This window comes from Haemaphysalis longicornis, unplaced genomic scaffold (genome assembly GCF_048455015.1).
Source record: "Haemaphysalis longicornis isolate Haplotype H1 unplaced genomic scaffold, Haemaphysalis longicornis Haplotype H1 scaffold_1, whole genome shotgun sequence".
NCBI classification, from domain to species: domain Eukaryota; kingdom Metazoa; phylum Arthropoda; class Arachnida; order Ixodida; family Ixodidae; genus Haemaphysalis; species Haemaphysalis longicornis.
Window position 1 is genome coordinate 87,002,554 of NW_027526203.1, and position 13,143 is coordinate 87,015,696.

The 13,143-nt window shown below is 48.1% G+C and overlaps 2 protein-coding genes across 2 annotated transcripts in view; both read right to left on the reverse strand.

Moving 5' to 3' along the window:
* The window catches only part of LOC144177904 (hemicentin-1-like), a 299,755-nt gene that overhangs the window by 125,974 nt on the left and 160,638 nt on the right, over nt 1-13,143 (reverse strand). Inside the window, exon 7 of the mRNA XM_077705496.1 lies at nt 6,623-6,886. Coding sequence (XP_077561622.1) covers nt 6,623-6,886 — 264 coding nt within the window. The remainder of the gene's footprint in view (nt 1-6,622; nt 6,887-13,143) is intronic.
* On the reverse strand, nt 190-4,678 carry LOC144177925 (uncharacterized). The gene has a single exon (XM_077705509.1). The coding sequence runs from the start codon at nt 3,568-3,570 to the stop codon at nt 2,776-2,778; it is 795 nt and encodes a 264-aa protein (XP_077561635.1). The 5' UTR covers nt 3,571-4,678; the 3' UTR covers nt 190-2,775.

Sequence of the window (13,143 nt, forward strand, 5' to 3'; positions counted from 1 at the left end):
CGGTTGAGCATTCGTCTGTTACGTCGCAGCGTAACCCCTTCCTCCGTTCGTATTATGTAAAAACGTGGAGTAGCGGCTGTCGCTAGCACCGTTCCTCTGGTTTTAATGTCACCCACACACAATCACGTGGTGTTAGTTTATCAAATTCCCTGGCTCTGTGGCGTTTGTTGTAGTGCTGTGCTTGCAACTTCTTGTTGGCTCTATCTCTGGCCGCAAGAGCAAGCAGCGAGGGCTGCACTGTATCACGCAGTTGCGGTGCCATTGAAACTCTTGTCCGAAGACGCCTGCCCATGAGGATTTCCGCTGGGCTAGAGCCGAGGATACCTGGGGTTGCCCTGTAGGCAAGCAGAGCCAGGTATGTGTACTTGGATTTGAGTATCAGGCGCTCATTCGTTTGTACCATGCGTTCTACTTCCCCAATAGCCTGAGGGTACCTAGAGCTTGCAGTGACGCGACCAAAGCCATAATTGTGGACAAACTTCTCAAACTCTGTACAAGAAAACTGTGGTGTGTTATCCATCACCACGATCTCCGGAATGCCATGACGTGCAAAAATTCTTTTTAGCCTTTCTATTACCGCACCAGTTTTTGTTGAGTGAAGGAGGGCTACTTCCAGATACCGTGACAGGTAGTCGACCCCGACAGTTGTTAATGAATGACAGTTGTTAATGAAACACAAGTCGACGCCAACTCGTTCCCACGCGAAACTTGGCGTTAAGGTTGAGATCAGAGGCTCACAGCTCTGGGTGAGGAAGCGCGCACAAGTAACACATTCTTTTACTTGCCGTGCGAGTTGTTCGCCGAGGCCTGGCCACCAGACTAATTCTTTCGCCGATGCTCTTGTCTTTGAGATGCCCTGATGCCCATCATGTAGCTTTGTTAGTACTTCTTTTCTTAGGCTCTGAGGTACTACCAATCTAGACCCATTTAGCAACATGCCATTGCATTCGGAAAGTAGCGCCCGTTCCTGCCAGTACGCAACTAGGTAGCAAGCAAGTTTTGGTTTTTCTGGCCAGCCTTGGCGACACCACCTCAGCAAGTGTTGACAAACAACGTTAGTCTTTTGAGCATCACGTACTCTGCTAACAAAATTGTCGCCCGTTTGAAGCCCTTGAACACAAGATCTAACGACGACACTTCCGAGACTGTCAGTTCACCGGCGAGTTTATCTGCTTCCATCAGCGCTCGTGAAAGAGCGTCCGCCGTTATCAAGCTTTTGCCGGGAACGTACACAATTTGGAACTGATATCGCATCAGCCGCATTCTGAAGCGCTGCACCCTTGGCGTCGACACATCGATAGGCATTTTACCGAGCAACGAAACGAGAGGTTTGTGGTCTGTTTCGAACGTCACATCGATACCTCGTATGTATTCGTCGAAGCTTTCGGCAGCCCATGTTAACGCTAGTGCCTCCTTTTCGACTTGCGCATAGCGCTGCTCGGTTTTGGTCAATGACCTTGAAGCGAACGCTATCGGGTGGCGCTCACCAGTACGTTGTATTTGAAAAAGGACGGCACCTAGACCAAACGAGGAGGCGTCCGCCGAAAGAATCGTGAGACGTCGCGGATCGTACATGGCCTTACACTTTGCCGAGCAGATAAGAGCTTTCAAGCTATCGAAAGCCGTGTTCTGAGCTGACCCCAAACCCAATCAGTCTCTTTCTGGAACAGCGCCCGTAGCGGGGCAGTGGTTTGCTCTAAGTTCGGCAAAAAACGGCCTAGGTGATTGGCCATGCCCAGAACACTGCGCAACTGTGAAATATCCGCGGGTGGCTTCAGCTTTTTAATGGCTCTGAGTTTGGCCGGATCCGGCTGTACGCCTGCCTCACTTAGAAAATGCCCCAAAAAGCTCCTGCTTCGTGCCCCAAATACACACTTTGCCTTATTTAGCGTTACGTTAGACTGGGTCAACCTAGTTAAGACTTTCGGTAGCCTAGAGTCATGTTGCTCTTTGCTGTCGCCAAATATGAGGATATCGTTCATCAGGTTAACGCCGCCAGGAAGGCCTGCCAGGATTTCCGACATTCTCCTCTGAAAATACTCTGGGGCTTAAGTAATTCCAAACGGCAACCGAGTGAAACAGTACCGCCAGAACGGCGTAATGAACTTGGTCAGTAGTTCTGACGCCTTGCTAAGTCTGACCTTGTGGAAGCCGGAATTTGCGTCTAGTTTGGAAAATCATTTTGCGCCGGCAAGCGAGCTTAGTGCTTGGTCTCAGTAGGCAACGTATACCTTTCTCTTAAGATGAACTTGTTCAACTGCGTAGGGTAGACACAGACCCTTACGTCTCGCGAGGGCTTTTGAACGGGAACAATGCCGGCACACCATTCAGTTGGCTCTTCGACTGGCCGAATTACGCCCATTTGTTCCATTTTATCAAGCTCCCGTTTCACCTGTTCCTGAAGCGGTATAGGAATCCTGCGAGGTGCGCTTATTGCAAATGGGACTGCGTCCGGTTTGAGCCTGATTGTATATTCCCTGGGCATAGTGCCTAATTTGTCAAAAACCTGAGGGCACAAAACCTCGTAGTCAGAGGTTTTCTGAGCGACAGAGTCAAAGAACTTAATAACTCTAATGCTTCGAGAGCTGGCAAATCCAGCAGCACATGGCGCAAAGGACTGACGACATAACATGTTTGGCGAGAAGTTTGTCCCTTCCAAAATATGTCTGCCTGAAACTTGCCCAGAACATTTAGTCGGTCACCACTAGCGCCTGTCAAGATTTTGTCAGCCTTTTCTAACCTCGTGGAAAGTCCAGGAAACGATGCTGGAATTACTCACACCTCTGCCCCTGAGTCAACCTTTGCGAAAACAGACACTGCGTTAACCAATACCTGAACGTAACATGCCTTGGCGCCAGTCGCTTCGACCTCGACTGGAAAAATTTCCCCAGTGTCCTTTTCTACGGACGACACTCGTACCTTTCGTTGGTAGCCTGGAGAAGTACCTTTGAGGCACACCTTGCCAAAATGTTCCTTTACGCCGCAGTTGAAGCACTTATGCGTCCTGGCTGGGCATTCTGTCTTTGGGTGCGAGTGGCCGCCGCAGAAGATGCACTGTCCCCCGGAACGAGGTGGAGCCCTAGGCCGGGGTTCCTCGCTGCGGTGCGGTTTCCTGCAGCGGGCCACTGCGTCGACGTTGACGTCGTCACATGGCTTGCACGGAGTGTTGTCGCGAACCTCGTTGAAGTTGCGAAGCTCGGCTTGCTGGTGCAGAACTGTCTCTTTCAGGCGGGCCTTAGCCAGAGGTGCCGCAAAATACAGCTTCGGATCCATTTGGAGCGACTCGTAAAGTTGTTCGTCCCGCATGCCCACGACGAACCTGTCTGTAATGAGGCACTGCTTGAATTCTCCGAAGTCACATTTTTCCGCCAAGACGTGTAGAGCTATCATGAACTGGTCAAAAGACTCGCCTGGAATCTGGTGCCGCTTGTGAAAGCAAGTGCTCTCGTAGACAACGTTGGTCTCCTTCATGAAGTACTCGTCGAACTTCTTTTTCACCAGCTGAAACTTCTTCGAATCTTCTACAGCAAGATTGAAGGTAGCGAAGATGTCCCTTGCTTGCCGCCCCATGGTGTAGAGCAGAGTGCGTACTTGCACCTCCTCTAAGCGCTCATTCAGGCCCGACGCATATCGATAGTCGTCCACTCCGAGGTAGTTTCAAAGTCCAGCGGTGGTGGCTGCTGAAGGCCCGGCGGGGGTGGCGGTTGCCATTGCAGTCACTTTTTGTGCCGACGTCTCGATGGTTCTTCTTTTTTCTGATGGCCTTAAAAGTGGGCGGATCACATAACTTCTGACACCGTATCGTAGTGGCACCCGCCACTATCAGTCTGTGATCGGCGAAAGAAAGGAGGCGACGGCAGTCCAGGTAATAGGCAAGCAACAAAAAAGGCCCGTAGTTTATTTCGCAGCGGTTTCAGTAGCAACTGTGACGTCAGAGACACGTGGTTCCATACAGGCGCCAGGCATGGTAAATCGGCGCGTCATGCAGGAGCGCACTTTCAGCGGCACGGGAAACATTCCAGCACATCTGGCATCCGCATGTGCTGGATATCTTGCTGTATGCTGGATCAGGATATCTTGCCGGCATCCGGCAAGATATCCTGAAATATGCTTTAATCCAAAACTTGCGGAAGGAGTTTGTCGAGGGGAGTTAGTGAACCGCTGTAGTGAAAAACCCTGTCGGTCGCCATCGCATGTTGTCTCGATCGAAGGCTGGAGCTATACGGCAGGCAAAACACTAAAACTGCTCCTCGAAATTGCCATTCAACGCCACCAGTGTGCCCAACGGTGTTTGTTAATGCCAAAGTGAATAATTTACGACAGACATTCAAAACGATGTTTCAGCTTCCTTAGGGCTCCCTGGCTCCAACATACCTTCTTTCAAGAACCCGCTTGGGTTACGCAGTAAGGAACTATGTCGTCTACTCTAAGCACCGTTACACGTATTCAAAAACGCTGCTCGGTATTTCAGAACTTTTTTTGCGGTGGTTCAACAGCTACAGTACTGGGGCTATACTTTTACCATTTTGGAGGGCTATCAGGCTTTTGCAGCCATGTGTTTCGGATTCACCTATGTGCACCTGGCGTTACTGAATAAAGCTGTACGGGCTTCGTGCTTAAATGTATATTATGTGTGAGCCTATCCTTTATATAGCTACATACAAAAACTATGTACCTGTTGGACGCACCCGGTCATCTGCAGGGAAATACGCAGTAACGGCCGGTGCGCTTAGTTTTACCAGCCTTCGTGCTTGTGCTCATGGCACGCTGCGTATGGGCCCTGGACACGGCACTGGTCTAGAGTGGCCTCAGCAGAGCCGGTGGCAAAGCAAGTTATTTGTGCCTCCCTTCTGCATCCAAATTTCAAGGGCGTTTCTTTCTCATGAGAACTTGATAAAACCGAGTAACAAAATGAAATAAAGCCGGAGTTTGTTCTAGCAATCTTTCAAATCAAAATTAAGGTTGCAGCATTAAAACAAGGCAAATTCAACATTTCTGTGCTGTTGAAGAAAATCTGCGAAAATTGTTCAGGACATAACAGTACATGTTACCTGCAGTGCACACTACCTGCAACACACGCTGCTGCAGTACACGCTACCTGCAGCCTGCAGTACACGCTACCTGCAGTACACGCTACCTGCAGCCTGTGGGGCTGTCTTATGCGACCCCCAACACGTCGTCACAACCCCTGTCACTTCCTATCTGAAGGCCGACATGCCAGTACTGACCTAAAAGGAACAAAGAAAGATCGCTTCCAGTTGGACTTCTATTCCCATCTTCACACTGCTTTGTGCGGTATTGTCAATGCGCCGAATTTTCTTTGCCTGCAAAGCGCCCCCGCCCCGATTTCACGTCCAGCCCCCGCTGTGTCGGCTTCATGCAACTCGGCCCTCCTCCTGAAATGGCTGCTGAACCCTGTTGCAGGTAATTGCATGCGCACCAGAACTGACACGAAATAATCATTTTATACCACTATTAACAAAGTACTGCCAGCTAAAAAACCAAGGAGAGCCCAGATACTGACCACTTTATTGTGCTTTATTCTCTGTTGTAATTTTATTCATTATGATCAATTTTGGTTAACGTTATCACTTATATGTCATGTCGGTTGCACATACGCAGTTCAACAGATGTCAAAACTCATTTCGTCTTCTATTTTCACAGACGTCTATACCACAGTACCACGTTTATATGATTCGCGCTGCCCCTTGATTGCTTATTTTAAAACGCTTTGAAATCCTGCTCTGCGCATAAAATAGATGTTACTGTTGAACGGATTTTTTATCAGCATACCCCCCTTCTCTTTGCTACAGACTGACAGTGTCTAATACTCGGTTGACTATGGTGCCCCCGTTCAAAAATAATATTGGTGCAGCTTGCACCAGTGGGCAAGGCAGGAGCAGGCGGCCCCTCTCCCTTTGTCGGAGGCCCTGGTGTTGCACCTTACATTTATTTGCGAACAAGGCGCTGAAAGTTCTCTATGAATGGCAGGCGCGTATCCTATTGTTCGCAGGCTTTCATATCTCTCCCAAAGTGGACCGTGTTAGCACGTCTAGAACCCACGGCAACCGGCTTCGCGTACTCGATGTCTGTGCTTCCCACATCAGGGGAACGCACGTGAACTGGCAAATAGATCAGCACATCAAAGATCACGCCATGAACGCTGGGTAGAGTGTTTGCCGCCAAGCTGGCCGGTGTCTAGCTGGCCGACGCCGGGCGCTCGTCATGGGGCTAACGCGCACGTGCAGTGAATATTTTTTCCGAATATTTTTTGCGAGCTCCTCACGTGGCGAAATCCTGGACGACACCGCTGTACACGAGCCTTTACATCATGTGTTTCGCAGTGACGTCACGGCCTGACGTGCGCCGAGAACGTTCGGCGAACCCATGCCTTGACTAGGGAAGCGAGCGCGAAGCATTGCACAGCTGCTCCAGGGTTCCTAGGAAACGCGAAGTGACGTCATCGCTACGCGACGGTTTTTGGTAGGACCGCCGGCTTAGACAGCTCTGCTGTTACTAAATTCTCGTTTACGCAGGTTATCATGCGCAAATATAAGTGGGCCACCTCAACGCACACTGGCTGTTTTTGGAAGGAATCGGTAAAAGAAAGAGGAGCATCAACCTATGACGTCGAGAACTACGGAGCGCTCTTGGCTCCCTGCCTCGTTTTCTGCGACGCACACGTAGCAGCCCTGATGCTCCGATGTGACGCCGTCGGGGAAGTCCAGGAAGGAGCCGATACCCACAAGCACCTTCCGGCCACGCGGGTCTGCCTTGAACCACAAGACAGTGGGTGCGGGGATGCCCGTTGCCTCACAGCTGAGCCTTGCTGGGCGGCCTCTGAGGGCCACCACTGGATCAGGTTCCTCCCGGATGCTCGGTGGCACTGGAGGAGAGGAATCACTTCTATGAATGGTGCGGAGAACTGCACTGACACATTACCAAAAACAATTCTTTGCTTCTAACTGTCGAAGCTATGAGTCACGGGCTACGGGTAAATTTAGGTGTCATGACCATATTGTATGTGGGAACAAATCTCGAGCACAAACGTTTTTCGCCGCCAGTAGAAACATAGCTGCCCCAGACGGGATCGAACCCGCATCCTCGAGACTAGCGGTGCCATGGCCCCTGAGCCATCATGGTGGGTGGTATATTTGTGATATAAATAAACACACAAGGGCTTATTTCACCGGAATGCCATCGAGATGCCTTTGCACACACGGTTATGAGTAACGCAAGTAGAGACTACAACTGCAGATGCAGGGCAGAACCACGCAAGTAACCAAAAAGTCGTGTTTATAGCTTTCTTTTATGCGGTTTTGGAAGTACACACACTGTCTCACTACGCGAAGGCTTTCAAAGGGAGCCCTCGCGGTGCAGATGTTTCCTCACTATGGCCCCTCCGTCACAGTGGCCCTTCCTGCCATTCTCTTAAACTCATGAAGACGCGTGCGTGCACAAAAACAAAGCCCGATGGTAGCTTCTCTTTTCTCTCCTGGGCGAGCGAGCGCCAACCTGCGGTCAAAAGAAAATGCAGGAATAATAGCGGTGACAACTGCGCTTTAAAGGCATTCAATTTTCCCATTAAGACGTCGAGCTTCTGTACTTATCCGCGATCAAAGCGGCCGCTCTTTTCGAAACCACAAAACACGGGCATCCTTCCCCATGCGGGAAGTTCCATTACACGCCACATGCACTTGCGCCCGAGCCCGTATAGCTGCCACACATGTGCATGCCAGGGTAAACACAATGGTAGACAGCCGGGCACGTATCGAAGCCCCTTTCCGGCCCTCCCAGAGGATAAAGCCATTGGTCAATGCGCAGTAATCCCTCCTCGGGTTAAGAATCCACAGACCATCCGGCCGGAACCATACCAGAGCGTGACGACCCCCACTTGGTGGCCTTGGCGCTGTCCCTGAGCTCGCAAAGGCCCCGCCTGATCGGCGCCCCGCACTCAAGCTTATGTACGCTGGCCAGCATGCCCTCTGCGACAAAGCATGAGCTCTACAATAACGCATAAGGACAGTGGCCGCAGTGCGCGTCAAGGCACTACTGTAGCGCCTCAGTGATATCTCGCTCCACGGAAACCGTTGGGTATGACGACAGCGGCGGCCTCCTCAGGTTACGATCTGCGGGTGAGCCTTTCGGACAAGGTCGCTAGAGCGAGAGTCCTCGAGGAATTGCACGCTTCCTCAGTACACTGGCCGCCTTAACTAGGGTGGAAAACCATCCATGCAATCAGATGTCAGAAGTGGCTATTTTTCGGGTTATCAAGCGGCAGGTCTGCATCAAGTGCAAAGTTTACGTTTAAAACTCCACGGAATATCACCGCCCGCCTAATCTAGACTGGAGAACCATTCATGCAAAACGATGTCAGAAGCTGGCTTTTTTTCGGGTTATCAAGTGGCAGATCTGCACCAAGAGCCAAGTTTACATTTAAAACTCCTGGGGATATTACCGCACGCCTAATCTCGACTAGATAACCGTTCGCGCAATCAGATGCCAGAAGCGGCTTTTTTTTTTTCGGGTTATCAAGCAGCAGATCTGCACCAAGTGCAACGTTTACATTTAGAACTCCAGGAAATATTACCGCCCGCCTAAAATAGGCTGCCGAACAATTCATGGAATCAGATGCCAGAAGCGGCTAGTTTTCGGGTTATCAAGCAGCAGATATGCACCAAACGCAAAATTTACATTTAAAACACCGGAGAATATTACAGACCGCATTATTTAGGCTGGACAACCATTCATGCAAATCAGATGTCAGAAGCCGCTATTTTTCGGAATATCAATCGGCAGATCTGCACCAAGTGCAAAATTCGCATTTAAAACGCCTGGCATATTACCGCCCGCCTAATCTGGGCTGGAGAACGGGTTCGAAGCAGCTATTTTTCGGATTATCAAGCGGCAGACCTGCACCAAGTGCGACGTCAGTAGCGTGGAAATTTGGGCTTGTTGGTTCATAACTTGCAAACATATAGCGCAGAAGACTACAGACACAGACAAGTAGACACACACGGCGCTAACTATCAACAGCCATACCCACAGAATTTTGAAAGGCCACGCAACCAAACAAGGGAATGCAATCCACAGATTTTAGTAAAATGTCATGTGGCAAAGAATAATAAAGATCTTTTATATCTATAGAGAAAGCCAGAAGGTTATAACTGTTGCCAGATTGTACAAACTCGAGCAACTCGTTAGAGTTTTTAACCAAGTATGGGTCCTCAAATTTAAGAAGACTAAGCTTACTGTGCAGAAACTGAGAAAGCTGTCGTTGCCAGGTGCCACGTTCAGACACAATAGCTCTAAAAGGTTTATCCGGTTTATGTGTTTTCGCATTGAAAAAAAACCTGAAGAAAGTCTTTTTTAGCACCAGAAATGTCCTGCGAAAGATTGCTGAGATTGCTCTGTTTACAAACCTTCATCGCATGCCTCTTAACTTTTGCTATGTTTACATCATCATGGCATGCAAACACGGAAGACACCGCTTGATCCGATTTACATTTATAGAGCTTGGATGATAACATAGCAAAACCACCTTCTTTATCCGCAGGAAGCACGGTGAGGTCACGCTCTTCAAGGAAGGTCCGGACACGCTTGATCGGTAGACTGGATGGGGCAGGTTTAGTGCGGGACAAGACGTCGACACCTTCAGAAATACAACGTTCTTGCTCACTGAATGGAGCATTCCGCGAAATATCGCGCACAAACGTGAGAAGATCAGGTGGTGAGCGCTTTGGTTGAACAGCGAATTTAGGCCCTAAGGAAAGCACACGAGTAACATCAGGCGGTAAGTACAAAGGTTCCAGAGCATGGATTTGTTGCTTTGCTGTTTGCGCTTTTACCTTGACACTGTTTCGTAGATAGGTCAGTTGTAGGGTCCAGATGAACTCAGTAGTGCGAGCAGCCAGCAGATGATATTCCCGGAGACGTCGAGAAGCCCCCGAAGGGCAACCAATGTTGAGCAGCTGAGCCGCCAAGAGCTGTCTGTAGAGCCTGGCCTGTCTGTCGAACTCGGCGCTCATGATCTTGCACACCCTTGCGATGTGTCCAGCTGAAGGCAGGAAGCCACCAAACAGGCTCCTGACGTCCTCCGGCAAGATGCGGTTCCGAATGCAAAACGAGATTGTCTTGGCTCGGCATATAGCCACAGCAATGAGCGGGACAGTCATGGAAGGATCAGAGGGAGCACATTGAAAAGGCCCGTTGAACTAGAAATAAACTTCAGTAGCGTGGAAATTTGGGCTTGTTGGTTCATAACTTACAAATATATAGCGCAGAAGACCACAGACACAGACAAGTAGACACACACGGCGCTAACTATCAACAGCCATACTCACAGAATTTTGAAAGGCCACGCAACCAAACAAGTCAATGCAATCTTCTACAGATTTTAGTAAAATGTCATGTGGCAAAGAATAATAAAGATCTTTTATATCTATAGAGAAAGCCAGAAGGCTACAACTGTTGCCAGATTGTACAAATTCGAGCATCTCGTTAGAGGTTTTAACCAAGTATGGGTCCTCAAATTTAAGAAGACTAAGCTTACTGTGCAGAAACTGAGAAAGCTGTCGTTGCAAGGTGCAACGTTCAGACACAATAGGTCTAAAAGGTTTATCCGGTTTATGTGTTTTCGTATTGAAAAAAAAAAAACCCGAAGAAAGTCTTTTTTAGCATCAGAAATGTCCTTCGAAAGATTGCTGAGATTGCTCTGTTTACATAACTTCATCGGATGCCTATTAACTTTTGCTACCGATCAAGCGTGTCCGGACCTTCCTTGAAGAGCGTGACCTCACCGTGCTTCCTGCGGATAAAGAAGGTGGTTTTGCTATTTTATCATCCAAGCTCTATAAATGCAAGAAGCCGCTATTTTTCGACTTATCAACCGGCAGGTCTGCACCAAGTGCAAAGTTTACATTTAAAACTTCTGGGGATAATACCGCCCGCCTAATCTATGCTGGAGAACCATTCATGCGATCTTGTATCAGAAGCTGGCTATTTTTCGGCTAATCAGGCAGCAGATCTGCGCCAAATGCAAAGTTTACACTGAAAACTCCTGGGGATATTAGCGCCTGCCTAATCTAGAGTGGAGAAGAATTCAGGCAATCAGATGTCAAAAGCGGCTGTTTTTCGGGTTATGAAGCGGCAGATATGCATCAACTGCGAAGTATACATTTAAAACTCCTGGGGATATTACCGCCCGTTTAATGTAGGCTGGAAAACCATTCATGTAATAGGATTTGAGAAGCTGGCTTTTTTTCAGGTTATGAAGTGGCAGATCTCAAGGGCAACGTTTTCATTTAAAACTCCTGGGGATATTACCACCCGCCTAATCTTGGCTGCAAAACCCTTCATGCAATCAAATGTCAGAAGCTAGCTATTTCTCGGGTAATCAAGCATCAGATCTGCACCAAGTGTAAAGTTTACATTTAAAACACCAGGGGATATTATCACCCGCGTAATCGAGGCTGGAGAACCATTCATGCAATCAGATATCAGAAGCGGCTATTCTTCGGGTTATTAAGCGGCAGATCTCCATCAAGTGCAAAGTATACATTAAAGACTCCTGGGGATATCACCACCAACCTAAACTAGGCTCGAAAACCGTTCATGCAATCAGATGTCAGAAGCGGCTCTTTTTCAAGTTATCAAGCAGCAGATCTGCACCAAGTGCAATGTTTACATTTAAACTCTAGAGAATATCACCGCCTGCCGTATCTATACTGGAGATGAATTCATGGAATCAGATGCCAGAAGCGGCTATTTTTCGGGTTATCAAGTGGCAGATCTGCACCAATATAAAGTTTACATTTGAAAGTCCGGTGGATATTACCGCCCGCCTAATCTAGGCCGGAGAACCATTGAGGTAATTAGATGTCAGAAGCGGCTATTTTTCGGGTTATCTAGCGGCATATCTGCACAAAGTGCGAAGTGTACATAAAAACTCCTACGATATTACCACTCGCCTAAACTAGGCTGGAGAACCATTCATGCAATAAGATGTCAGAAGCTGGCTATTTTGCAGGTTATTGTAATCTTTCGCTCAACACTGGTGTCTTTCCAGAACTTTGGAAAAAAGGCATTGTCGCCCCATTTTTTAAAAGAGGTGATGCTTGTAACCCGTGCAACTACAGGCCGATTTCTTTGCTTTGTGGCTTTTCGAAGGTTTTTAAAGAATTGTGTGCAGGCGCTTCTCTGCTCATCTTTTCAAACTATTAACTCAACAGCACGGGTTTGTGAGAGGGCGTTCTGTTGAAACTAACCTCTGTTCCTTCCTCACCCACGTGTCCCCTGTGGTCTCAAACCGAGGTCAGGTGGACTGCATTTACTTCGATCTATCAAAGGCATTCGACAGAGTTCATCATGAATTACTCATACGAAAGCTAAAAGGCTTCTGTCCCACGCTCTGTAAATGGATGCTCAGTTATTTATCAAGGCGCCAAAATTATGTCCGTGTTCATGATATTTTGTCCATACCCTTTGTGCCGACCTCCGGAGTGCCACAAGGGTCGGTGTTGGGCCAACTGTTGTTTCTTGTTTTTATAAATGATGTTGTCAATTGGGTAAATTATGGGAAAGTAGTTATGTTCGCGGATGATATGAAGCTGTTTTCAAAAATTCAGTTAACACAGGACTGTGTAAACCTGCAGAAGGATATTTGTGCCATTTCGCAGTGGTGTACGAAAAATTGTTTATCTCTAAACACGTGTAAAACCAAAATTATTACTCTATCGAGGCAGAAGGCGCAAGTGTTATTTTCTTACAAAGTAGGCAACGAAGCTATTTTTCGCGTAAACGTTATCAAAGATTTAGGAATGCTTATTGATAGCCATTTTAATTTCAAACCGCATGTTGCGTCCCTTCATAACACCGGTTTTAAACTACTGGGTGTAATTTCACGCTTCACACGCAATTTCAAATGCCCGGATACCATCATCCCCTTGTTTTGTTCTTTGGTGAGATCGTGTTTGGAATTTGGTTCCGTTGTTTGGAACCAGCTCCCAAAAACGTATTCCCACCTAATAGAATCAGTCCAGAAGTGCCTGGTTCGAATCGTCTATGACAGATATTTCGAACGTAAGGTTTATTATGAATACCATTCTCTTTTAAATATAATAGGCATCACAGACCTAGAAAGTC